The sequence below is a fragment of the Nomascus leucogenys genome, chromosome 14, assembly GCF_006542625.1.
Source record: "Nomascus leucogenys isolate Asia chromosome 14, Asia_NLE_v1, whole genome shotgun sequence".
Classification (NCBI taxonomy): domain Eukaryota; kingdom Metazoa; phylum Chordata; class Mammalia; order Primates; family Hylobatidae; genus Nomascus; species Nomascus leucogenys.
In genome coordinates this window covers 49765850-49790061 of record NC_044394.1, presented here as the reverse complement: position 1 = coordinate 49790061, position 24212 = coordinate 49765850, and the positions used below count along the sequence as shown (strand labels likewise).

At 55.7% G+C, this 24212-nt stretch overlaps 3 protein-coding genes across 4 annotated transcripts; 2 read left to right on the top strand and 1 right to left on the bottom strand.

Annotated features, from left to right (window-relative positions):
* The first annotated feature begins 733 nt into the window (after positions 1 to 733).
* LOC115838336 (60S ribosomal protein L38-like) lies at positions 734 to 7599 on the top strand. 2 transcript variants are annotated; one of them, XM_030827767.1, is made up of 5 exons: positions 734 to 770; positions 941 to 981; positions 1153 to 1213; positions 6124 to 6246; positions 6735 to 7599. In XM_030827767.1, the coding sequence occupies exons 2-5, from the start codon at positions 979 to 981 to the stop codon at positions 6758 to 6760; spliced, it is 213 nt and encodes a 70-aa protein (XP_030683627.1). In that variant the 5' UTR covers positions 734 to 770; positions 941 to 978; the 3' UTR covers positions 6761 to 7599. The 2 variants fall into 2 exon arrangements, with proteins under 2 accessions (XP_030683627.1, XP_030683628.1); XM_030827768.1 differs by having other exon boundaries at positions 759 to 804.
* Positions 7600 to 10135: 2536 nt separating this feature from the next.
* On the top strand, positions 10136 to 17958 carry LOC100603756 (kinesin-like protein KIF19). The gene is given in 12 exon segments (XM_030827097.1): positions 10136 to 10599; positions 12584 to 12749; positions 13806 to 13980; positions 14112 to 14310; positions 15267 to 15364; positions 15366 to 15487; positions 15572 to 15693; positions 16172 to 16305; positions 16549 to 16655; positions 16847 to 16933; positions 17514 to 17626; positions 17710 to 17958. Coding segments are annotated over 12 exon segments (1701 nt in total). The 5' UTR covers positions 10136 to 10470.
* Positions 17959 to 18949: 991 nt separating this feature from the next.
* On the bottom strand, positions 18950 to 24064 carry LOC100599802 (BTB/POZ domain-containing protein 17). Its single transcript, XM_003281114.2, is given in 10 exon segments — positions 18950 to 19437; positions 19440 to 19619; positions 19622 to 19672; positions 19675 to 19905; positions 19908 to 20038; positions 22244 to 22355; positions 22358 to 22384; positions 22387 to 22518; positions 23981 to 24043; positions 24046 to 24064. Coding segments are annotated over 10 exon segments (1434 nt in total).
* Between the last annotated feature and the right edge of the window lie 148 nt (positions 24065 to 24212).

Sequence of the window (24212 nt, the reverse complement as noted above, 5' to 3'; positions counted from 1 at the left end):
GGCGCGAGGGGGGCGGTGTTATTAGGTTGCCCAGGCTGGTCTCGAACTCCTGGCCTCAAGCGATCCGCCCGCCTCGGCCTCCCCCCGTGTTGGGGTTACAGGCGTGAGCCATCGTGCCCGGCCTTAACTTGCTTTCACTGTACACCCATTCCTAAGGGAATTGGAAGCAGCCGGCAGGAACACTCCCTCTTACGGAAAGAAGAGCCCAGGGCCCTGGTCATGATTCAGGTCCCAAAAGAGAGACCGGAAGAAAACGTGAGGCGCCAGAACAAGAGGTTCTACGAGGTGCACAAGGTGCACATGGTCCCTGCCATTAAATGAAGAATTTTCTGTGTAGATGCCCCTGCGCAGGTCCAATGAAAGCTGTGGAGAATAAGCGTTAGCTCTTCAAACTGAATCTGAGCTAAAACCTACCAAAGCCAGGTTGGGGTTTGGGGGATTGCGGGGGAAGACAGGAAGGGGTGGATGGGGAAGCGGCGGGGGTCATAGGAGGAAGGGATGGGGAGGAGCGGGAGGAGGGAGGCGGAGGGAGGGCGGCAGCCAGGATGGTCCATTCCATTCTTGGAGCTGCACTGTTGACTTCGACCACAAGGGGGCAGGGCTGCTGAAATTGGAAGTGCGAACGCCTACATGAGTCTTGACCCTCGGCAGGCACCGTATCCAGTTTCCTCCGTTGGGAGGGTTTAACTGCCCGGAAACGGAAGTCTCGTTCTTTTTCGTCCCTTTTCCTGGTTGCAGTTTGCTGTGCGTGTCTCTAGGGTGGTACGCGGGTGAGAAGGGTAATCTGGGGCAATCCACGGCCAGGTGAAATTTGGGGACCCCAGGTCCGCGTGGAGGGTGTCGGGGAGGGGAAGGGGGCCGATATTTCGGGGGAGAGCGGGAAAACGGAGTTCGCTGCCAGCCCCCGAGCCGTGTTAACGCCGAGGACTGTTTCCCGCGGGTCCTGGTCCACGCCAGCGCCCAGCGTGCCTCGTCGCCATGGTGAGTACGGTCCCTGCCTGGCGCCTTTCCGGGGTGGGCTCGTGGGGCCCCTGGGCGAGGGCGAGAGAGCCTCCCAGGGATCTCCGGAGGCCGGGAGGAGCTGGTGGACTGGACTATCGCCGGAAGACGTGTCTCTTTGCTGTCTGTTTACTCGCTTCCTTTGTGTTGCAGCCTCGGAAAATTGAAGAAATTAAGGACTTCCTGTTCACAGCCCGACGAAAGGATGCCAGATGTAAGTAGTTGCTCCGAAGGCTCAAGATGAGCGGTGCCTACCCTGGCACCGCTCCGGGAGCATCTTACCCGGAATGTCAGGCAGGAGACGAGTTAGGCCGTCTGGGTGTGTCCCTGGCCCTCTGGGAGCAGTGGTTTCATCCTATTTCCCATGAGAAAGATCTGTGTGGGGCACGTTGAGGCTCTGGAATTTCTAGGACTATCTTTAGCTAATCGCGAGCATCTCGGGCTGCCCTGTGTTGTTTTCTTTTGTATAATACAGAAAATTCTCGGAACGGAATCTCCACTGCGCGAAAGCCTCAAGACACACGTCCCATAAACACTGAGTTTAGGTTCTCTGCAGTTGTGTAAAATCTTAACACAAAACCCATTTTGTAATAAAGTGCCGGATATTTGCATGTAGTGTATTGAGGACGGCACACTGCAGTATAGTCGTTTACCTCCTGATCCTGTGGTCGCTGGCCAGTGTCAGAAGGTATACCTATCTAGCCCAGAAAAATATTTAAAAAAAAATTTTTTTCCTTGAGACAGTCTGGCTTTGTCGCCCAGGCTGGATTGCAGTGGTGCGATCTTGGCTCACTGCAATTATGGCCTCCCAGGTTCAAGCGATCCCCCTGCCTCAGAGTAGCTGGGCGCGCCACCAGCCTGGCTAATTTTTGTGGTTTTAGTAGAGACAGAGTTTCACCATGTTGGCCAGGCTGGTCTCGAACTCCTAACCTCAGATGATCCACCTGCCTCCGCCTCCCAAAGTGCTGGGATTACAGGCGTGAGCCACTGCGCCCCGCCAAGATCAAAATTTGAAGCAGGGCTTCTACTGAATGTATATCGCATTACCATCATTGTAAAGTCACAAAGTTTAAGTTGGACTGTCATAGGTATGTTTCCCAGCTTGTACATACAGGGGAAGGAGGTGATTAATGAAAAACCTTAAACAGCAGGTTTTCGATGGATAGGTACTAATCTCTGCTGCCCAGTTACTTAAATTTTTACACCAAGCGTGAGAGGTAGTTGTGTTACCCCTTTGTGATACTTGAAGGAGATTTGGGGGCTTGTGTTTGATACAAGCTAGGTCTTGAGTTATGTTGTTATTTGAACCCAGAGTCATCTTTTTTCAGCTGCATGAAATAGAATCAGGTCACATGTGGAAGTGGGATTGCATGGGACAGGTCTGTTAAGGTGGGCTAAGACACCAGCCGTCTCTAATGCTCTGTGCCAGAGGTGGGGTCAGACGGTGGTTGGTGTACAGGGAGAGTCTTTCTGTGAGTTGGGGGTAGGCAGAGATGGGGGTCATATTTGTGTCCCCATTACCCAAAACAGGCTGTCACCTTTGAGGTAGTGACCACCTGTGGGAACAAATAGCATCTGGTGGGAATGATGTCTGTCTGCCAGGGTTTTGTATAAAGAGATGAGGTTATCAGGTCAGTTTTATTTCAGACCATATGGGGTCACTGCCTAGTTGGAAGCCCAACTCTACCAGAGGTAACTTACCCTTCTCAGCAAGTTAAACATGACACCACCCTTTGATTGTGTTTTAAAAGGGTGGTGGTCCGGGCGTGGTGGCTCATGCCTATAATTCCAGCACTTTGGGAGGCCAAAGCGGGCAGATCGCTTGAACCAGGAGTTCAAGACCAACCTGGGTGACATGGCAAAACCCCGTTTCTACTAAAAATAAAAAAATTAGCCGGGCATGGTGGCACACGCCTGCAGTCCCAGCTACTCAGGAGGCTGAGGCGGGAGAATCAGTTGAACCAAGAAGGCGGAGGTTGCAGTGAGCTGAGATTGTCTCACTGCACTCCAGCCTGGGTGACAGAGCGAGACTGTCTCAAAAATTGGGAACCTTGATTTTAGATGATGTGGCTTTAAAGGTAGCGGTCACAGTCCCCTGGGGATAGTATAGTGTCAGTAGCTGTTTGTTGAAAAAGCTTTTCAAAATTGTTGCATTAATTTTTAATGTGTAACAAGCGTAGCATAAAATTCACCATTTACACTGGGTATGGTGGTTCCCATCTGTAATCCCAGCACTTTGGGAGACTGAGGCAGGTGGATGAGACTAGCCTGGGCATCATAGTGAGACCCTGTCTCTACAACAGAATAAATTTAGCCGGGCATGTGCCCGTGGTCCCAGCTACTCAGGAGGCTGAGGTAGGATTGCTTGAACCCAGGAAATTGAGGCTGTGGTGAGCCATGGTTATGCTCCTGCACTCCAGGCTGGGTAACAAAGCATAATTGTACAGTTCAGTGGCATTCAGTAAATTCACATTGTTGAGCAGCTGCCACCATCACCACCCATCTCCAGAACTTTATCTTCCCAAACTGAAACTCCCCATTCTTCCCCAGCCCCTGGCAGCCACCTTCCAATTTGTCCCTGAATGTGACTGCTGTGGTTACCCCATACAAGTGGGTCTGCTATTGCATATTTGACCTTTTGTGACTGGCTTCTCTTCAAATGTCCTCAAGCATGTGTCAGAATTGCCTTTTTCTTTTTTCTTTTTTTTTTTTTGAGATGGAGTGTCACTCTTGCCCATTCTGGAGTGCAGTGGTGGAATCTCGGCTCACTGCAAACTCCGCCTCCCAGGTTCATGCCATTCTCCTGCCTCAGCCTCCCGAGTAGCTGGGATTACAGGCACCTGTCACCATGCCAGGCTGATTTTTTTTTTTTTTTTAAAGTAGAGATGGGGTTTCACCGAGTGAGCCAGGATGGTCTCGATCTCCTGACCTTATGATCCACCTGCCTTGGCCTCCCAAAGTGCTGGGATTACAGGCGTGAGCCACCGTGCCCGGCCCGGAATTTGCTTTTTTCAAACAGGGTCTCACTCCTGCCCAGGCTGGAGTGCAGTGGTGTGATCATGGCTCACTACATCCTTGATCTCCTGGGTGCGAGTGATCCTCCCACCCTAGCCTCCAGAGTCTCTGGGACCACGGGCACGCGCCACCACGCCTGGCTCATTTTTGTTTTTTTAGAGACGGGATCTATGTTGGCCAGGCTGGTCTCCAGCTCCTGGCCTCAAGCAATCCTCCCACCTTAGCCTTCCAAAGTGCTGGGATTACAGGCATGAGCCACCACACCCAGACCAGAGTTTTCCTTTGTGTGGGTAGGCCACGGTTTGTTTATTCGTCTATTGATGGACATTGTGTTGCTTTTACATTTTCGCTGTTGTGAATAATGCTCTGAACATGGGTGTGCAAATATTTCTTCTGTGGTTGCTATCTGTTCTTTGGGGTATAAACCTAGAAATGGAATTGCTGCACGTATGGCAATGTTGAGTAAACTTTTTTTTTTTTTTTGAGATGGAGTTTCGCTCTTATTGCCCAGGCTGGAGTGCAGTGGCAGAACTCTGCCTCCCATGTTCTCCTGCCTCAGCCTCTTGAGTAGCTGGGATTACAGGCGCCCGGCTAATTTTTGTATTTTTAGGAGAGACGGGGTTTGTCCATGTTGGTCAGGCTGGTTTCAAACTCCTGACCTCAGGTGATCCGCCCATCTCAGCCTCCCAAAGTGCTGGGATTACAGGCATGAGCCACCGCGCCCAACTGAATAAACATTTTGAAGAGCTCCATATGTCTTTACAAGTGGTGTTCAGCTTAGTTCAGCTGCTAGAGGCGGTGTTACACTGAAATGGGTTAGTTTGGATGAATATCCAGGTGTCTGGATGTATTAAGAACAAGAGTCCAGGCAGCCTGTGCTTTGGGCAGGCTCTGAGTCACAGTGCTGCTTCCTCTGATGTACCCCATTCCTATAGCAGTTACTGGCAGAAATGGAGTTGTGGAATTGCGAGGACACGATCATCTTGTGCTGCATCTGCCAGGTTAAGTGCTGTGTGCTGCGTCTGGCCAGGTGCTTGCGTTGAAGCCTTAGAGCCCATGTTTAGCCCTCAGCCACCTGCTTCTTGATTGGCACATCACTGCTATTATAATATAATCCTGGGAGTATCTCTGAGCAGTTTTTAAAGAGTTGGAACAAGGCATTCAATGAGTACATGGAGTGGTAACTACTCCTGGGAAGGGGTTATCTCACAGCAGCCAGATGGCAGTGCATTGATACTGCTAGTACATAACCAGAGTGGTGCACAATTCAAACCTCAAACAGCTGAATTTGAGGTACGTGTTAACTGTGTCTTATCTGAGCTGTGATCCTGAGATAGAACTTGGCAGCAGGAAAGAACCCAGAAAATGGATTCCACATAAATTCAAGGAAAAGCCTGGGTGCATGTTGTGTGCAGTGGCTGGAGGCATCCTGAAGAAGGAGCTCTTACTGGCCCAGAATGTCATCTCACATGCGGAGACGTGATTTCCGGGAGTGGAGTGCTGAAAAGCGCTGAGTCCCAGCAGAGAGCCCGTCTCCTTTGTCACTTCTTCCATCCCTTTTAAAAAAGATAATAGACCAGGCACGGTGGCTCATGCCTGGAATCCCAGCACTTTGGGAGCCCGAGTCCAGCGGATCAGGAGGTCCAGAGATCAAGACAATCCTAGCCAACATGGTGAAACCCCATCTCTACTAAAAATACAAAAAATTAGCTGGGTGTGGTGGTGCGCGCCTGTAATCCCAACTACTCCAGGAGGCTTAGGCAGGAGAATCCCTTGAACCTGGGAGGCGGAGGTTGCAGAGAGCCAAGATTGCGCCACTACGCTCCAGCCTGGCAACAGACCGAGACTGTCTCAAAAAAGAAAGTAGAAATAAGAAAGATAATAAGGTTGATAGAGGATATTCTACAATGTTGTGTTCAGTGTACCCAATAAAAGTCACAAGTTGGAGGAACGGGTAATAGTGTTTTCTGTTTGCGCAGAGGGACAGTACTGGAGGTGGGTGCTGTCTGTCTCCTGCATGCTGCTTACTGCTTGAGTGTGTTTGCACATGGACTGTGTCACATCTGTTTTCTGTGATACAATTTAATTCCTGATTCTGGTCTCCGGTAGCTGTCAAGATCAAGAAAAATAAGGACAATGTGAAGTTTAAAGTTCGATGCAGCAGATACCTTTACACCCTGGTCATCACTGACAAAGAGAAGGCAGAGAAACTGAAGCAGTCCCTGCCCCCTGGTGAGTGAGCCTGAAGTCACTTCAGGGGTGGGTGGGGTTTGGAAGGTTGCTGTGTGTGGCCATGTTGTATCTTGTTTTGAATCTCTCTGATTTCAGAGCCCTTTTTATGGTCTAAGAATCTGCTCTTGCTGTTGGGAGTGTGAGGAATAGTTGTGATTCTCAGGTTATATACAGTACCAGAAATCACTTCCTTAGCCAGAAGAGAGGTTAGAGCTCCTTTAATCCTGTTCACGACCCTTCGAGGTTGGTGCTAGTACTGATAGTCCCCATTTTTTACAGGGGAACAGATGGAATATAATAGACCAAGTCTTTTTATTGAATATAATAGACCAAGTCTTTTTATCAAACGCTAAATATTTTAACCGAAACTTCGCTGGTGGATCTAATTTCTGAACCTTGTGTGCTCTCTTTAGCTTAAGTACAAAATCTAGACAAGCAGTAGCAACTCAGATGTGTCTTCTGGATGGCTTTTGTCTCTTTCCCTCTAGGTTTGGCAGTGAAGGAACTGAAATGAACCAGACACACTGATTGAAACTGTATTAAAATACTAAAAATCCTAAGTGTCTTTCGTCTTTGCGGATGGGAAAGGGAAAAATGCTACCTGGTAGTGGCTTCTGATGGGAACAGGACGCGGGTCCTGTTGCTTCCTTCCTGCATCTTTGTTTTTTTGTTTGTTTTTGGTTTTTTTTTTTTGAGACAGAGTCTTGCTCTGCGGCTCAGCCTGGAGCACAGTGGTGCGATCTCAGCTCACTACCACCTCCACCTCCTGGGTTCAAGCGATTCTCCTGCCTCAGCCTCCCGAGTAGCTGGGATCACAGGCACATGTCCCCATGCCTGGCTAATTTTTGTATTTTTAGTAGAGACAGGGTTTCACTGCCTGCCTCAGCCTCCCATAGTGCTGGAATTACAGGCATGAGCCTCCGTGCCCAGCGCATCCCTAATCTTGAGCCTGGTCTCAGTGGGCGAATGAGGCCATCTGTTTTCAGCCTGAGTTTGAAAATAAGATGTGGGGAGGCCATGGTGGAAGTAGCACGTGGGGTTAAACATAACTGGCAGATGTGGGAGCGGTGGTGGGGCATGCCATTCAAACAGGTCCCAAAATGGGTGCAACAAGGTATAGCACATCTACCACTCGCTAACTTGACTGACTTGGAGAAATGACTTCACTTTTGCCCGTTTCCTCAGTTGGAAAATAGCCATATTAAGACCTCTTTCATTGGCTTGCTGTCAGGGTGCTGGGATTGTGGTGGGGGGGTGTGTGGGTGGGTTGGGGTGGCCACCAGGTGGTGCTGTGCCATAGCGGACAGCACCCCTGGAAATGACTGGCATCATAAAACCTGTCTTCGTGCCCAAGGTAGTGTTTCTTGTTTTTTTAAGCTCTCTCTAAGTGTGGTATACCGTGTGCTTGGTATTGTGTTAGGCATTTAAACGCGCTCAGGTTGTAAGGTTGAAGTGCCAGTCTTTGAATATTCTGTAAGGATTGTGAGGGTGTGAGGTGGTTTTGAGTCTGGTCGTGGGTCTTGTTTCCTCCGGGAGAGGGTAGGTACGCCAGCCCTCAGGCCCAGGTGCGGCACTGCGGGCGGCTCTCAGCCTTCCCCATTCTGTAAACATTTGCAGATTCCCAAGGAAGAGCAGCCTTTACCACGTGGGTTTTCTTTGTTCCCAGCACATCGTCCGGAGTTTCATCCCAGCTCCTAGGAGACAGGCCCTGCCGGGGTGTGTCCAGCCTTGTCTAGAGAAGGCCGCCTTTCATGCAGTGCCTCCCAGCCCTGGCTTGTGACTCAGTCATCTGGGGCACTTAGGCAGTTCACTGTGGTGGCTGGGGATAACTGGAGATTGCGATTGCGGTGGTCTGGGGCATAGGTGTGTTTCCAAGCTCTCAGGTGGGCCACTGTCTTGCTGGGGCTTCAGCAAGCCCCTAAGGGCTGCATACCAGGTGAATGGGGGGAGGGGGAGGGGCTGCAGCTGCTGGTTTGCGGACTGTTCTCCAGCTCCCTGCTGAGTCTGTGGGAGGTCTGTCTGTGTTGTGCCTCAGCTTTTTTGACACCTCTCTTGGTCACTAGGCCTCCGGGGAAGCAGCTAGAATGGTCGCTGTCTGGCTGGGTGCAGGTGGGCTGACAGGTTTGGATATTCCAGGCTGCATTCCGGTGGCTGTGGGGATAGCCCTGAGGGACAGCCTTTGCAGTTTGTTTCTTCCAGTACCGTGTGCAGGCCTCCAGCCTTCTGGGACTTCCGTTGCCCGGGGTTCAAAGTTAGTCCTCGGTGACCACCCACTGCCTAGGAGGCAGGCCCTTCCCACTTGGGGGGCCTCTGAGGGCAGGGGCTTTAAAGGCGGCTACCAGAGCCCTTCCTGAAGAGTCCACTTTCCCCAGCAACTGCAGGGACTGAGTCAGAGACCAAGACCTTTTAAAATGAGATTTTCACCCAAAGAAGTTCCTTCCCCTGCCGCAGTCTCCAAGCTGATCGCCTGGCTCCTGCAGTTCTCCGGCTCCCCTTTCCTGTTCTGGAACTTGCTTGCTTCCCCTTCCATTGGCCTTAGTCCCTGATCTCACAGGGTCCTGTTCCTTCTGCACAGAGGTTTCCCCCAGCACCCCCCCTTCGACTCCCGATCATCCTTCAGCTCATGTCACTGTGCCCTCTCCCTACAGCAGGGACTCTGACATTTCGCAAGGCCTGCAATCTCTGCAGGATACAAGTCCACCTCACCTCGCCTACTAGGCTGTAGACACCATGCAGGCAGGAACGTGTGTTTTATCCATTACTGTATCCTGTAGAACAGAGAACGTGCTCAAGAAAATTTGTTGAAAGACACCCCGATGAGAGAAGAACGGCCGTTTCCAGCCTCCGGGGCCCCTGAGCTTTTGGGCTCCCACAGGGCCCAGAACTGTGGGATCACGGCCACCAGGAGAGGCCCCAGCACCAGGACTTCCTCTAATGGACACAGGGCCTTTGAGCACTGGGTGAACAGGGCCCCACTCCCCAGCAGCCATGCGTGTTTGCGAGCGTTTTTAGTCGGCCGGCATCCACCCGTTCCCTTCAGCCAGAACCCTAGGAGCCCCGCCCCCGTCCTCCCTGGGCTCCTTTCTCACCGGCGTCCCTGCTGCGGTGGCTACACACCCCTCAGGCTGGCTGTCCAGCACGGTTTCCACGCCCAATCTGCCGCGACCCCATCACTCCACCGCCACCTACCCCTGACTCCTGCTTGTCCTCCAGCCTGGGCTCCTCCCTCCGCTGGCCAAGTCACGCCAAGCCGTTTGCGATTACAGGACGAGTGGGGGCCTCTGCATATGTGCAGAGTACGGAGGGCCCAGGGACGCGAGACTCCCCGATGGGCAGCCTCCCCTGCCTTTGCTTTTCCCCAGAGCCCCCTCCTGGCCTGCGTTCGGCATCTTCTTGGGTCGTCATCGCCCTCTGCGGTGCCTGCCCCCGGGGTGAGGGTTTTTATCGGCTTTTGTTACATCACCGACGTAACAGTGCCTGGCACGTAGTAGGTGCTCAATAAGTTTGTTGTTGCATGCGCTTCAGTCTCCCCTAATGCTTGTCCCTTCCGGGCGCTGTCATCGCTCTCCTACCTTCTCCGATACACAGCTCGAAGGTCCCCTCCTCCGGGAAGCTCACCCGTCCCACTTGCCAGAAAGAATCAAGCAAATTTTCTGAGTGAGACACCTTGTCCTCACTCAGGCGTCCTGTAGGCGGCTTCAGTGAGTTGTTGGGGCAGATGCGCCAGGAGCTCCCGAGGGCAGGGACGGCATCTTATTTCTCTTTTTAAGTCCACAGGGCTTGCACAGTAGATGCCCAAAAAATGAGAATGAATTTAGAATGAGAGACCGAGTGGCTGAAGATTGCCTCCTTCCTTTCCCAGTCTGTCGGTTACTTAACCCTGTGACAAGCCCTTGGGACGGGCAGTCGCCCCTCTCTGGCCTATGACTGCTGGCTGCTCCCACTGACACCTTATACCCTTGATCTGATCATAAATAAGAAGCAGCCCGGGGACCTCGAGACTGAAACTGATTTAGAGACTTCTGGGAGCTTTTTTCACTTCCCTCCTCCCATCCAGCCAGGACAGATCCCCGCCCAGAAAGGGGCTATTGACGGTAGCGGGCTGCGCGTCCAGAACTGGGACTGGGATCGGGGCGGGGCGGGCATGGGGACCCGGCCGGGAGGTGAGCGCAGCTGCCGTTCAGCTTGTGGGTAGCGGGTAGCAGGTAGCACTCGGGCTGAGCCATGCAGGTGCTGTGCGTGGACTACATCGCTCCCTGGTGGGTCGTGTGGCTGCACAGCATCCTGCACCTCGGCCTGTGCCTGCAGCCCGTGAACAGCACCTTCAGCCCCGGTGACGAGAGTTACCAGGAGGTGAGTTCACGCCGCCCCAGACCCCAGCCACGCGCGCCCCAAGTCCCCGCACTACCCCCTCTCCCCTCGAGAGCCTGCACTTTCCCACGTGCCTCTCAGACCCCTTCTCTCCCCGCGCAGCCCTTTCTCATCTCCCCTCTCCCCTTCTCCCCTACCTTCCCAGGCCCTTGGCCCTCGACCCCTCCTGTCTGGGAACCTGGGGGCCGGGAAAACTGAAGAGATCAGAGTGAAGCGGGCGTGGGGAAGGGGAGGAAGGGCGCGAGACCGCCTACGGGGTGAGGGGCTGAACGCTGAGCGGGCAGGGCGGCGCGGGGTAGGGGTAGGGACAGGGCATTTGTGTCGGGGTAATCCTGGCGCGCCAGGTGTGGGGATGCTGAGGGGTGCCCCGACGTTTTCGACCGTCTGAGATTCCAAGATGGGGCGCTCTCTTTCCGGGGCTGAGTGGCCTAGGAAAGTTTGACAGAAACCGAGTAGAGTCTCCCGAGTCGGTCTTCGCAGCACCCCTCCTCCCCAGCCCCGGCCTGCAGGGTGGGAGTCCCAGCTGGAAGGCTGCAGGGCTTTGGGGAAGCAGCGTGGGTCACTTCCCCTCTAGCGCAGAGAATCCACAGCTGCTTGGGCTTGTTCCAGGGAAGGAAGGTGGCCTCCGTCTGCCCATCTCACACTGTTGTCCTGAGGACCCCCTTGCATTGACAGTCAGCCTCTCTGTGTCCCCTGGTCCTAGACTCGCCCATTCCTGTTCCCCCACGCCCCTCTCTCCACCCCACACCTTCTAAGCCCTGAATTTCTGGCCTAGGGCAGTCACTCCCAGCTTCCCCGCCCTTTCCCTACTCTGCTGGCCCTTGGCAGGATTCTGCACCCCACAGACAGGGCCAAGGCTCCCCAGACCTCCCTGCCCAGACAAACAAAGCTGCAGAATCTCCCAGCCCGTCTCAGGTCTGGTCACGCCTGCTCTGGCCCCGGGAGCCCACCTGTATCAGTTCCTTGTGTTGGGTCAAAGATTCTGGGGCCAGTGGCCCAGGATAGGGTCCACTTGTTCAGAGCCAGGCGCCCATCTCAGGACTTTGGCCCCCGGCGGCCTCTCCCTGTGTCAAGTTCTCCAGATACGGGACGGGTCGGGGCAAAGCAGGGCGTCTTGGAGGGAATCCTGATCCAGTGTGAGGTGCCCAAGCGCCAGTGACAGGGAGTCTAATAATAACCCCTGGCAACCCGGCTGCCATCAGGCCCAGGCAGATGGTGCCTGCCCTACCAGAGGGAGGGGAGCATCAGGACCCCTTCCTGGGGTTCAGTGGGCACGTGGAACCCCTGCCATCCACTTAGAAATCCATTTCCGCCTGTTTGTGTGCGGAGGAGTGGGAATGGATACGTGTATGATAGCATGCAGGGAGCATTCTCCCAACACCTAACACTTGCCAGCTGCTGTCCTGAGGGCGTTAAGTTTTATTCCAACCCCTCAATGGGGGACGGGAGACACATTCTTGAAACAGCTCATTGATGGTTCAGAATATTCCTAATAGCAGGTAAATGAGGCCAATGGTAGGTGGTGGGGTCCGGTGGAACTCTCTGGAGACTGTCAGTGGGACCCTGAAGGCTGGGAGGACATTCCAAAAAGGTGGGAGCAGGGAGGGCACAGGTTCCAAAGGCAGGAAGGGGATGGCGTCTGTGGTGGGTATGGGGAGAGCAAGACAGGTCTTCAACCGGAGCGGGATGTTCATGCAGGAGCGGTGAGCCCAGAGAAAATCAGAGAGATGGGGGTGGCCCTTCAACAACGGGTGGAGGAATGAGGACATTCCCCGCAGCCATTAGGAAGCCACTGAAGGTTGATGAGATCAGCAGTGAGTGTGACAGGAGGTTGTGGAAGTGGAGGAAAGGAGGCCATCACCCAGAAAGACTGGGGGAGGCAGGGGGAAGAAAGGCCCCACAGGCAGGCCTCGGTGAGTGCACGAGGGTGACTGCATCCTCTCCGCTCCATACGTGTTCCCTGCAGGTGAAGCAGAACCTGATGAACGTCTCCTACCACATCGCCCAGGACACCCAGCATCATCGCTGACCTGCGGGCCAGATCCAGCGACTCAAGTGCAAGACTGATGAGCAGACTGGGCGGGGCCAGGCCCGGGACCAGCAGGATCGGAGTGACATCCTCTACATCCAAGGTGTGCCTGTGGGTCTGTGTGAGTGGCAGCCCCCTTCGGGCAGCCTCACGTTGCTCTGGGATCAGGCCATGTTGTGTTCAAATCCAGAATCGGGCTCTTTCTGGCTGGGTGGTTGAGCTAGGCACTCACCAGCTCTGAGCCCCCTAGCATTCAGCTGTTAAATGGGGTTGTCATCTCTGCTTCAGACAGTTGCCAGAGATCACAACCCCATTTTACAACCCCACCTTGGAAGAGTAGGTGGGATCCCATGAGGGAGAGGCACGTGAGCAATGAGCTGTGCAGGGCACACACTAAGGGCTGTGGCGTAGGGCCGCGAGGTCATGCCTGCACCCCCGGAATGGGCTCCGTTTCCTTGTAGACCTGCATATTTGCTATGATGGTTTTCCAACAGACAGTAAAGCTTCTTTTTTAAAAAAAATTTACTAATATAAAGAGAGAGGCAGACAGTAAAGATTTTTTTTTTTTTGAGACAGAGTCTTGCTCTGTTGCCCAGGCTGGAGTGCAGTGGCATGATCTAGGCTCACTGCAACCTCTGCCTTGCGGGTTCAAGCGATTCTCCTGCCTCAGCCTCCCAAGTAGCTGGGATTACAGGTGCCCACCACGACACCTGGCTAATTTTTGTATTTTTAGTAGAGACGGGGTTTCTTTCGCCATGTTGGCCAGGCTGGTCTCAAACTCCCGACCTCAGGTGATCTGCCCGCCTGGGCCTCCCAAAGTGCTAGGATTACAGGCGTGAGCTACTGTGCCTGGCCACAGACAGTAAAGTTTCTAGGGGTACCTTTTTATAGTTGGCACAGAGGTGCTGTAAGGGTTAGCAGGAGCCCAGTTCATACCAAGGAGCTGGGAATCGCTTTTGGGCAATAGCTTGAAGACTCAATGTGGGAGTGGGGTGTGGGAGGATGTAGTAATCTAGGGGGTCTTCCTGGAGGAAGCAGTTGGACAGGAAGTGGGAGCACTGAGTTGGGAAGGAAGGGAGGGGAGGGCCCCAGGTGGGCCCAGGCTTTCCTAGCTGAACTTGCCCCCTCCTCTACCTTGCCCACCCTCACCCACTGGCAGCTGAGGTCCAGCTGCACAGCGGGCAGGGTGAGAAGGCCGGCATGGGACAGCTTCGGGAGCAGCTCGTCAGCGCCTTCCGGGAGCAGATGGGTGTGTGGAGGCGCCTGTTGGAGCTGGAGAACCGCGCCATGGAGGTCCAGATTAACACCTCCCGACACCTGCTCACCACCACCAGGTAAGCCCCCCGCCGAGGACCCTCCAGGCCCCACCCCTGTGCCTGGGACAGAGGAGCACGACCTGTGGCCGTACACTGTGCCCTGCCCCCGTGGCCTGAATGCCCTGTCTCTCTGGGTGGGGCTGCGGCAGCTGGAAGCATGAGAAGTCCCGCCGGGCCCTCAGATGGCGGGAGGAGCAGCGGAAGGAGTGCTACGCTAAGGACAACAGTGAGAAGGACTCAGACACACGCGATGACCAGCCAGACATCCTGGAGCCGCCTGAGGTGGCCGTAGCCTGGGAGAGCATTGCAGCCCTGGTGGGCGACCCGAAGCAGCTGCGCGAGCAGAAGGTGTCCAGGGTTTTGGGGGGCAAGGAGAGTGGGTTTAGGGGACAGGGTGAGCAGGTTTGAGAGGCAAGGTGGAGGGGCCAGGGTGGGGGTAAGCCGTGAGACTTGGGAACTCAGGCCACAAATCCTGTGTGACTTTGCTAAGTTCTTTAACTTCTCTGTGCGTCACATTCCCCACCTGTAAAATGGGAGCAGTCCATGGTGCAGCCCTCATGGGGTTGCTGGGAAGATTACATAAATGCCTGGCACATACCAAGAACTCAAAAAACATGGTAACTAATGTTATAATTAGGGTTTTTCAGGCCGGGCCCAGTGGCTCACACCTGTAATCTAATCTCAGCACGTTGGGAGGCTGAGGTAGGCAGATCACTTGAGGCCAGGAGTTCGAGACCAGCCTGGCCGACATGGCGAAATCCCGTCTCTACTAAAAATACAAAAAAAAAAAAAAAAAAAAAAGCCTGGTGTGGTGGCTCACGCCTGTAATCCCAGCTACTCGGATGGCAGAGGAATAACCTGGGAGGCAGAGGTTGCAGGGAGCCAGGATAGTGCCACTGCACTCCAGCCTGGGTGACAGAGAGAGATCCTGTCTCAAAAAAATAATAATAATAATTAGGGTTTTCCCAATAACAGATCTTTGCCTTCTGTTCTGGGACATACCCAGACCAAGGGGGCTTTAGGGTATCATGAGCCCTGAGGGGGTCACATGGGCTGGGGTTGAGCAGTTATCCAAGCTGGTTCCAGGGGTGGGTTGTGGTCAGGATGGCAAGAAAGTGGACACTGAGGGGCCACCTTGAAGCAGTCTCTGATTGTAAGGCCCAAGATTCAGCTTTTAGGGTTGGCCTCAGCCTGGAGCTCCAGACAGATGCCTGGAGTCCAGGCGCTGGAGGGGCGAGGACGGTCTGGGCAGACGGATCTGACCCCTCTTCCCGCTGCTGGGTGCTGACCTGTGCCTCCTGCAGCTGGCGCTGGAGCAGCGCTGCCAGGAGCTGCGCGCGCAGAGCCGGCGCCTGAAGGAGATGTCGCGGTGCATCGGCTCTGGGGAGCGGCGCGAGATGCTCGTGCCGCGTGCACGAGCTCGAGGTGGAGAACACCCTGATGCGGTTTGAGGCCGTGCGCCGCCGGGAGCAGGACCGCAGTCTCTGCCACAAGATTTTCCAGGGCCAGCAGCAGATGATCGACGGTAGGGCCCATGCCCCCGCACATGTGAGCCACCTGCAGTGGGGGGGCCACTGGCACTCGCTGAGCCCTGCCCCTTCCCCGGCAGACTACAACCTGGCCGTCCCGCAGCGCCTGGAAGAGCTCTACGATGTGTACCTGCGGGAGCTGGAGGAGGGCAGCCTAGAGCGGGCCACCATCATGGACCAAGTGGCCTCCAGGGCCCTGCAGGTGGGCGGGCGCCTGGGCGGCCTGAACATGGGCACATGTGCCCAGGGAGGGGCTGATGACCAAGGCAATGCCTTCAGGCAGCTGGAGGGGACAGGACTAGGCTGGCTGGCACCCCAGGGGGTTGACTCACTTTCCTTCTTACCCCACCCAAAGCCTTGTCGAGCCTGAGTAAGACCCTCATCCCTGGGCATTCCTGGGCATCACTTGTTCCCAACCAGGGTCTGAGGGTCAGGGCTGGCCATCTGAGATATCACAAACGGCCCCAGGTGCCCTCCCAGGAGACCATGCATCAGGCAGTGCCACTGGGGAAGCCTAGCAGACTGCAGCTTACCCCCGAGGACCCAAACACAAGCCCACTGCCCTTCTGGGGCTCCCAGGCCATCTTACAGCCCTTGTCACCCCGTGAGCCTTTGTGACTCTGCTGATTTGGTCCAGGACCAAACCTTCTAACTGTCCACCCTGGCTCCCTCCTCCCCAGGAGAGCTCCTTGCCCGAAATTAGCCCAGCAGGAACCTCGCTGACCCCAGATTATGACCTGGAGAGTGTGAAGACATTGAGCTCTGATGCCCAGTGCCTGCAGAACAGCGCCCTCCCTCCCGTCAGCACAGAGAGGTAAGATGGGGGCCACCTGCCCCAGCCCCCACCCTGCGCCCCCTGTCCCAGAGAGGCCAGCTCAAACTGAGGCTAAATGGGGAACACAGAGCAGCAATGAGAGCGAGCAGGTGGCCCAGGTCTGGAGCCAGGACTCCTGGGTTCTCTCTCCTTTCACACCAACAGCTTCTCCCCTGGGGTGGGGGTGGGACCTCGGTGACACAGCCTGGTCTACAGCCACTCATCTTCCTCTGCCAACTTCAGTGAAGGCCAACCACGTGTTCAAGGCTGGTACTGGGGCCTCGCAGGCAAAAAGCTCTTCTGTGCCTACCCTACCTCCCATCCAGCTTGGCAGCCTGGTGACGCAGGAGGTGAGCTCTCAGTACCCGATGGCCCCACAAGCTCCACTGCAGCGGGTTTGGACATGAGGGTGGAGAGCAGCAGTTGGGATGGAACCTTTCCCAAATGGCACCAGCCTGAGGCCCTGCTGTCTCTGCTGAGTTGGGCATGGGGCCCCTGCTGTGTTTAAGGGTTTCCTCCTCCCAACCACTCCACCCCACAGGCCCCGGCTCAGGACAGCCGGGGCAGCTGGATCAACTCTTCCCCGACAGCAGTGAGAACCTGTCGGAGATCCCTTTGTCCCACAAAGGTATGCGTGCCGTCTGCTGCCCTGGCCACCTCACCTGGCCTCGTCTAAACTGTTCAGATCACCCAGCCCAAAGCCCTTTCCTGCCCACTGCACTGCCAAGTGCAACTGTGCATTGGGTGCTACACATTCTGTAGAGGCACCATTGCCCCTGAGGATTAGTCAGTCAAGGACACTTAAGAGTCCTCTCTAAGTCAAGGACATTTAGAGTGATGGGGCAAAATCGGAAATTAGAAAAGAGACATGTGGCATAGAGAATTATGTCCCCCCGCCCCTGCCGCCTCCTCTCAGTAATCACTGTAATAGCAAATATCGATTCAATGTCTGCCCCCTGGATAATGTAGCTTGAGTCCATTTCCTCAATTAATCCTGGAAATAACCCGATGGTATTAGTTTTGCCATCCCCCATTTGCAGATGAAAGTGAGGCTCAGAAATGGGCCCAAGTTTCTTACATAGCAAACCCCTGGAAGTGCTGGGATTGAAACCCGGGCAGTCTGGCTCCTATCCATGTCTGCCATGTCAGAAGAGGGTGTTGAGAGGTGGCTTGATCTCGGGTTGGGTGTTCCCTGTGCCCCGCTGCAGAGAGGAAGGAGATCCTGACTGGCGCCAAGTGCATCTCAGTGAAGGCCGCCTGGCACCGCTCGTGGGCCCTGGGCACCGAGGGGCGACACCTGCTGGCGCCCCGACAGAGCGCAGCAGCCTGTCCCTGCACTCACTGAGTGAGGGCGACGATGCGCGGCTGCCCAGCCCCACGCTGCAGCCCAGCCCCACGCTGCAGCATGCTGCCAGTGAGGATAAGCTGTCCAGCAGCACGGGCGAGGCCCCGTCGCGGGCAGTCGGCATCATGAGGACGGGCATCTTCTGGCTGCGTGGCCAGAAGAAAAGCCTGGGCAAGAAAAGGGAGGAGTCACTGGAGGCAACTCCAAGGAAGGAGAGGTCCCGATACTTCAAGATCACCGGGCAAGGGGTGAGGCGAGGCCTCCCAGCCCTGGACAGAATGCTGTTGCCACACCCTAAACAGCCCTGAGGCCAGCCTCGGCCTTGGAAACCAGAAAGCAGCAACAGTGAGACGGGGCTCCTGGCACAGGTGTGGGGCACGGGCATCCTGGATGGTTGGGGAGGCGCCGACAGGCACTTCACGTATTACAACTGGGGATCTTTTTCTCCCCCCCTCTTTTTAACAATAAAATCCCATTTGGGTCTTGATGGTTGTGTTGGAAATTTGACTTTGTCTGGAATGTGGGGTGGCCATGACTAAGATTCAACCAACTTCCCCTCCCCCCAGTCCCCATCTACCCCTGGCTCACTATATAGCACCAACCTACCAATACCTGGGGGAGAGGGGTTTTTCTCTGGATCGTGAGGCCTCTCCCCATGGTGGGGCTAGCAAGGTCCATTATGTCCCTATCCCAGTCTTCACACCTGCCCAGGCACCCTCCCAGGAGAGGTCAGGGACTTGGGGCGGCCCGGATGCCAGAAAGTCTCACAACCCAGATGAGGCGGTTGCCCCTCGAGGTCAGGGCTCAAACTGCCCAGCTAAGCCTCTCAGACTCAAAGTGAGGAAACTCCTGCAAGGGGAATGGGGTGCTCCCTGACTCCCCCGCAAGGGGAATGGGGTGCTCCCTGTCTCCCAGGCAGGTGGGTTGCTGTGACCATGTGGATGCTTTTACCTGCCCTAGTTCTGTGTCTGGGTTGGGGGAAAAGCTCAACAAAGGGGAGTGAAACCCCTAAACCCCCTGGCTTGTGGGACCCTCCCTGGGTTGTTTTACCCAGAAACTGACTGGTTCAATCATCCCCTTACCACTCTGAGCATCAGTTTATTCAGGACCAAGAACGTTCCTTCAAGTCAGCTGTGAAATCAGCTGTTGAAACCAGGCATCTTGTCTACCACGCCTCACCTGGACTCCACCCCAGCCCTAGGGTGGCCGGCGCCTGGCCATCCAGGGGACCAGGCTTGTTGCCACCTCCATGCTCGCCTTGCCCTTCCCAGACCCACAGGGACCACCTAGGCCAGGCCTTTATTCCCAGACCCCGAGGCTACTTGGGGTCCGGATGAGGGTGTGGTATACGGGCTTGACGATGAGGTGCAGGTGCAGGGCGTTCTCCACCAGGTACTCCGAGTTGCGCCGCTGCAGGTCGGCATGAGCCAGGAAGTCGCCGGCCTCCTCGCTGCTCTGGTGGAAGCTGTAGGCGTGGCGGACCAGCAGGCGGCCCTGCTGGCGCGCCCCCACCAGCACCGTCTTCTGGAAGCTCACGCCTGCTGCGTCGCCGCCGCTGCTGGCCGGCGTCACCACCAGCCGCGGTCGGCCGTCCTCCGGGCGCGCGGCGGGCAGCGCTGTGCCCGCAGTGTCCGCGTAAACGGGCCGCAGGCTGACGGGCAGCCAGCGCGGCGAGAAGAGCACGTTCCAGGTGACCCGGCGGCCCGCGTCGTGGCCACTCGGGCCCAGCTGCGTCTGGAAGCTGGTGCTGCGGTCGTCGCGGGCCGGGTTGTTGATGACCCACGGGCACCCCAGGCGGGCCCGAGGTAGTTGCGGGGCAGGAAGGCGCTGCCGTTGACGTCAAAGAACTTGGCGTAGTGCAGCGGCGACGCGGCGTGGAACTGGTAGGCTTGCAGCAGGAGGTCGGCCACTGCGGGGCCGTGGCGCGCCAGGGCTGCTGAGCGCGCCTGCAGCTGGAACAGCTGTGCCGTGGGATCATGGGGTAGCGTATGGCGCGCAGCGCCCGCTCGGCCACGGCAGGGGCGGCCGCGCGCGACCCAGCCAGGCCTCCAGCGCGTGGAACAGCTCCAGTTCATCCTGCAGGACCAGGTCCGAGCGTTGCAGGAGTTGCCACAGCAGCTCGGGGCTCACGGCGCCCCACTCGGCGCTGGCCGCCACGGCCGACAGGTTCCAGGCCAGGAACTGCAGGCAGCTCTCACGCAGGGCCTCGTCCCCGGTGCCCACCGCGTAGTGATACCAGCCCACTGCCGGCCCGCGCCTCCCGCCAGGTGCGCGCGCATATAGTCGGCCACGCCGCGCTGCAGGGAGGCCACGCCGTACTTGGTGGCCAGTCTGTGCAGAGGGATGGCCTGGGTCAGCAGCACGGTCAGCTCCCCGCAGTACAGGTACCTGCGGGAGAGACCAAGAGGTGGGGCGGGGTCAGGGTGGTACCCACCTCCCAGCATAGCTTTTTCTGAGTCCACAAGGGACCCGGCCTGGAGTTGGAGCTTCACGGTCCGGGTGCAAACACAGTGGAAGCCCCACCCTGAGGCTTCCCATGTTTTCCTTTCAAGGACCCTTCCAGGCCATTCTTACTTCACAGGCTCTTCTTTCCGTTCTGTGGTGATGTAGAAATTGCCTGCATTGACTGTGCCTCTACCAGGCGTGCAACCCTAGGCTGGAACAAAACAGAGGTGGCTCCTGCCGTTGGGGTTTCCATTCTGGTTGGGGTCCATGGCCTGCCTTCTCCTTGCCATGAGTCTGGGCAAGTCACTTAATTTCAATGAACCTTAGGCTAATCAATCATCTAGGAAAGGGGGAGTGGCACACACCCCTCAGGGTTATTGTGACAACCAGAGGAGAATAAAGAATCTTGCCACAGGCCAGGTGGGTGCCAGTGGCTCACACCTGGAATCTCTGCACTTTGGAAGGCCAAGATGGGAGGATTGCTTGAGGCCAGGAGTTCAAGACCAACTTGGGCAACATAGCAAGACCCTATCTCTACAAAAAAAAAAAAAAAAAAAGTTAAAATATTAGTCATGCTTGGTGGTGCACACTTGTAGTCCCAGCTGCTTGGGAGTCTGAGGCGGGAAGATAGCTTCAGCCCAGGAATTCAAGGCTGCGGTGAGCTACGATCATCATGCCACTACACTCCAGCGTTTTTTTTTTTTTTTTGAGATGAGGTCTCCCTGTGTTGCCCAGGTTGGTCTCAAACTCCTGGACTTGAGCAGTCCTCCCACCTTGGCCTCCCAAATGCTGGGATTACAGGTGTGAGCCCCCATTTCTTTTTTGCAGCCTCACCTTCCTTTTTCCTCTCCTACTGTTGGTGATCACTTGTGCTGAGTATCTCTTCCTCTTACTTCTGCCGCTGTCCCGCTGCTCACCCTTCCTGCCAGTCCCCACTGGCACATGGCACCGCACTTGCCTCTATAGGAGTGCGGCAGCCACTGCCAGCCATCTTCCCCAACGTCCATTTCTCCCCTTTCCCCTGCGTGATTGCCTCTGGGAATAAAAGACCACATTTCCCAGGCTCCCTGATTGTGGCCTTGGCCATGTGACTAACTGCTGGTCAATGGGCACAGTTTGGGATTTGCAGGAGGGCTGGTTTAAATGCAACTGATTCAGGGTAACAGGAAGACCCTTTTGCCCTTCTGTCTTATCCACCTTCCTGTTGCCTGGAACTTGGAAGCAATGTATGGAATTCTGCAGGCATCTCGTCTGAGCCGTTAGAAGAGTTACTTTCTTAGACACTAGTGTGAATGGCACCCCCTGAGCAGCACCATGGCAGGAAGCAGGAGGTAGAGAGAGCCGTCTAACTTTTTCAGCTCCCTAGCCCTGTGGTTCCAAACCTGGCCAAACACCAAAACCACAGCGATGCTTTAAAATAAAAAATATTCCTCTATAATGGAATATTTAGGAAAATAAAAAGTAAATAAATAAAATAAAATAAAAAATGATTGCTGGCCCTAACCCTAGACCTGAGACTGACGATCCAGGTTGGGATCCGTGAAACTGTAGTTTTTTTGTTTGTTTGTTTGGTTGGTTGGTTGGTTGGTTGATTTTTTTGAGACAGAATCCTGCTCTGTCACCCAGGCTGGAGTCTAGTGGCACGATCTCAGCTCATGCAAACCCAAACTCCACCTCCCAGGTTCAAGCGATTCTCCTGCCTTAGCCTCCCAAATAGCTGAGATTACAGTCGTGTGCACCACACCCAGCTAATTTTCTATATTTTAGTAGAGACAGCGTTTCACCATGTTGGCCAGGCTGGTCTTGAACTCTTGACCTCAGGTGATCCGCCTGCATCAGCCTCCCAAATTGCTGGGATTACAGGCATGAGCCACCGTGCCTGGCCCCAAAACTGTAGTTTTTAAAAGCTGTCTATGGCCAGGTTTGGAAACAGCTCTGAGGGGTTACCAGGAACCGAAAGTGACATCAAACTGCACAGATGACATGGGCAAAGACAGGGAGTTGTACAGTGGAAGAAGGGATGCAGGGGTCACTGTCATCCCAGTGATGTCCGGGGAAATGGACATAACAACCTCTAAGGGCCTGTAGGTGGAGGAGCCGGGGGCTGAGGAAGGGTTGAAGCCTCCCCTTAGTCTTCCCCATCCCCACCTGACGAACTTGTCGAAGACAGCGGCGCAGTCCCTTGGCTCCTGCAGCACCGCCTCACTCTGGTTACTCAGCAGCTCCCGGAACAGCTCACTGTGCAGTCCCAGCAGCAGGCGTGGGCGTGGAAGACCCGGACCTCATCGTGCTCACAGCCTGCACCCGCAGAACCACATCACTGGCGTTGCCCTGTCGCAGCAGCTCCTGCAAGCGCTGGAGCACCGCCTGGGAGTGGTTGATGGAGGTGCCAGCTGCCTCCCCGCCAACATCGGCTCTCTGGGCTGCAGCAGGAAGGAACACAGCACAGCCTGAGAAGGTGCCCGGGCCCAGAACCTCAGTTGGGGGTGGAGAGGGACCAGCTGGAGACATATGCATGGGTGTGAGCAGAGGGCAAGGTGGGCCTAGGCGGGCTGTGTGTGCATACCTGTTGTGCCCACAAGGTGCGTGGATGCATCTGTGCACACACAAACGCATCCGGGTGGGAAGATCATGCCAATGCAAACCCCAAGAGGATGCTCTTGGAAGGGGGTGCATTCAGGCAGTGAGAGGTTGTGCTCAGGTTTAGGACAACATGCCTAGAACTCATCTCCATGCTGCCAGCCCCCAGGCAAGGGTTGAGGAAACTCATGGTCCCACCCTTCTCACTTCCTAAAGAATTGTCCATCTAACCCCTTGGAACAGTAGTCAGAAGTGGTGCATTCACTAACAATACTATATGCTAGACATTCTCCTAAGAGCTGGATATGGCAGTGGATAAAGCAAGCCAAGTTCTTATGCTCATAAAAGCTCATAAAAGCACAAATTGACATATCAGACGGTAAGACACACACAAATAAGCACTCCAGTTTTAAAGGAGCCAGCCAGGGAACAGCGTCAAGGCAGGCTCCAGCCGTGCAAGGCCCTTAAAGGGAATGGGCCTGGGGTACTGGGAGCAGGGACAGTGTTAGGGAGGCCAGAGCAGTGGCAGGAGAGAGGGGCGGGTGTCAGACAAGGCTGCGGGTGTGGAAGGGAAGCTGTTTTCCAGGCCAGCCCTGCCCTCTTGGGGTCCTTGATCTCTGAGACAGAAGCCCATTTCTGGGTGGCCAGCAGGGGACAGGAGAAAGTGCGAAGGGCCAGCTGGTGCTGGAATAGAACTTCCTGGTAACTGAGCGTGAGGTGGCCCCGCCGGCCCTTTTCTCATGCTCCAGGATGCCCTAACGGTCAGATGGGGATGTGCATTCAGTTACAGAAACTGTCAGCAGCTTTCCCAAGCTGAGAACAGCGAGGGGAAGCCTTGCAGAGGGAGGCGGGGCGGGGGCCTGATAGAGCAGATGGGCCCTGGCCACATGTGCAGCACAGCACACTCAGGCCCGTGGTGCACACAGGAGGGAAGGCTCGCACAGGAGCAGAGCATCTGTGCATGAGGGAGGCCGAGGGACAAAGGGAGGGTGAAAGAGAAGCGGGTAGTGGCTTTCCCAGCCCCTGCCTTCCCCAGCTGTCACTTTGAAGGACCTGAATGCTATGGCGTCCCCATTCAGCCTTGCCAGGGACAATGGGCAATGGAGGGTCCTCTTGTCCTTAAGACCCCTGTCCACCTGCCTGCCAGGCCCCTCCTTCCTTCAGAGAGATGAGTCCGTGGAGCAGTCGGGTCCACCCTTGCTCTCCCCAGCAGCTGGACCCGCCCCCTCCTGGCCAGCCGCGTGCAGCCAGGGCTGGACATCCTGCCCCTCCACCCTGCCCCGCACCTGGCCCACTGCCGCTCACCTGCACGGGTGACCAGGCCCACCAAGGTCAGCATCGCCCAGAAGCTGCCCCAGGACCCAGGCTGGAGTAGCCTCTCCTAGGCATCTTTATGTTCAGCCCCCAAGTCCACTGGAGGACGGTTGAAGCCCAGACCACTCTGCTCACATCCCTCTTCCTTATATAGGATCCAGCACAAGGGGACGGCACCCCCTTCCTGCTTGGCCTCCCTCCCCCACTCAGCCTCCTCCATGGA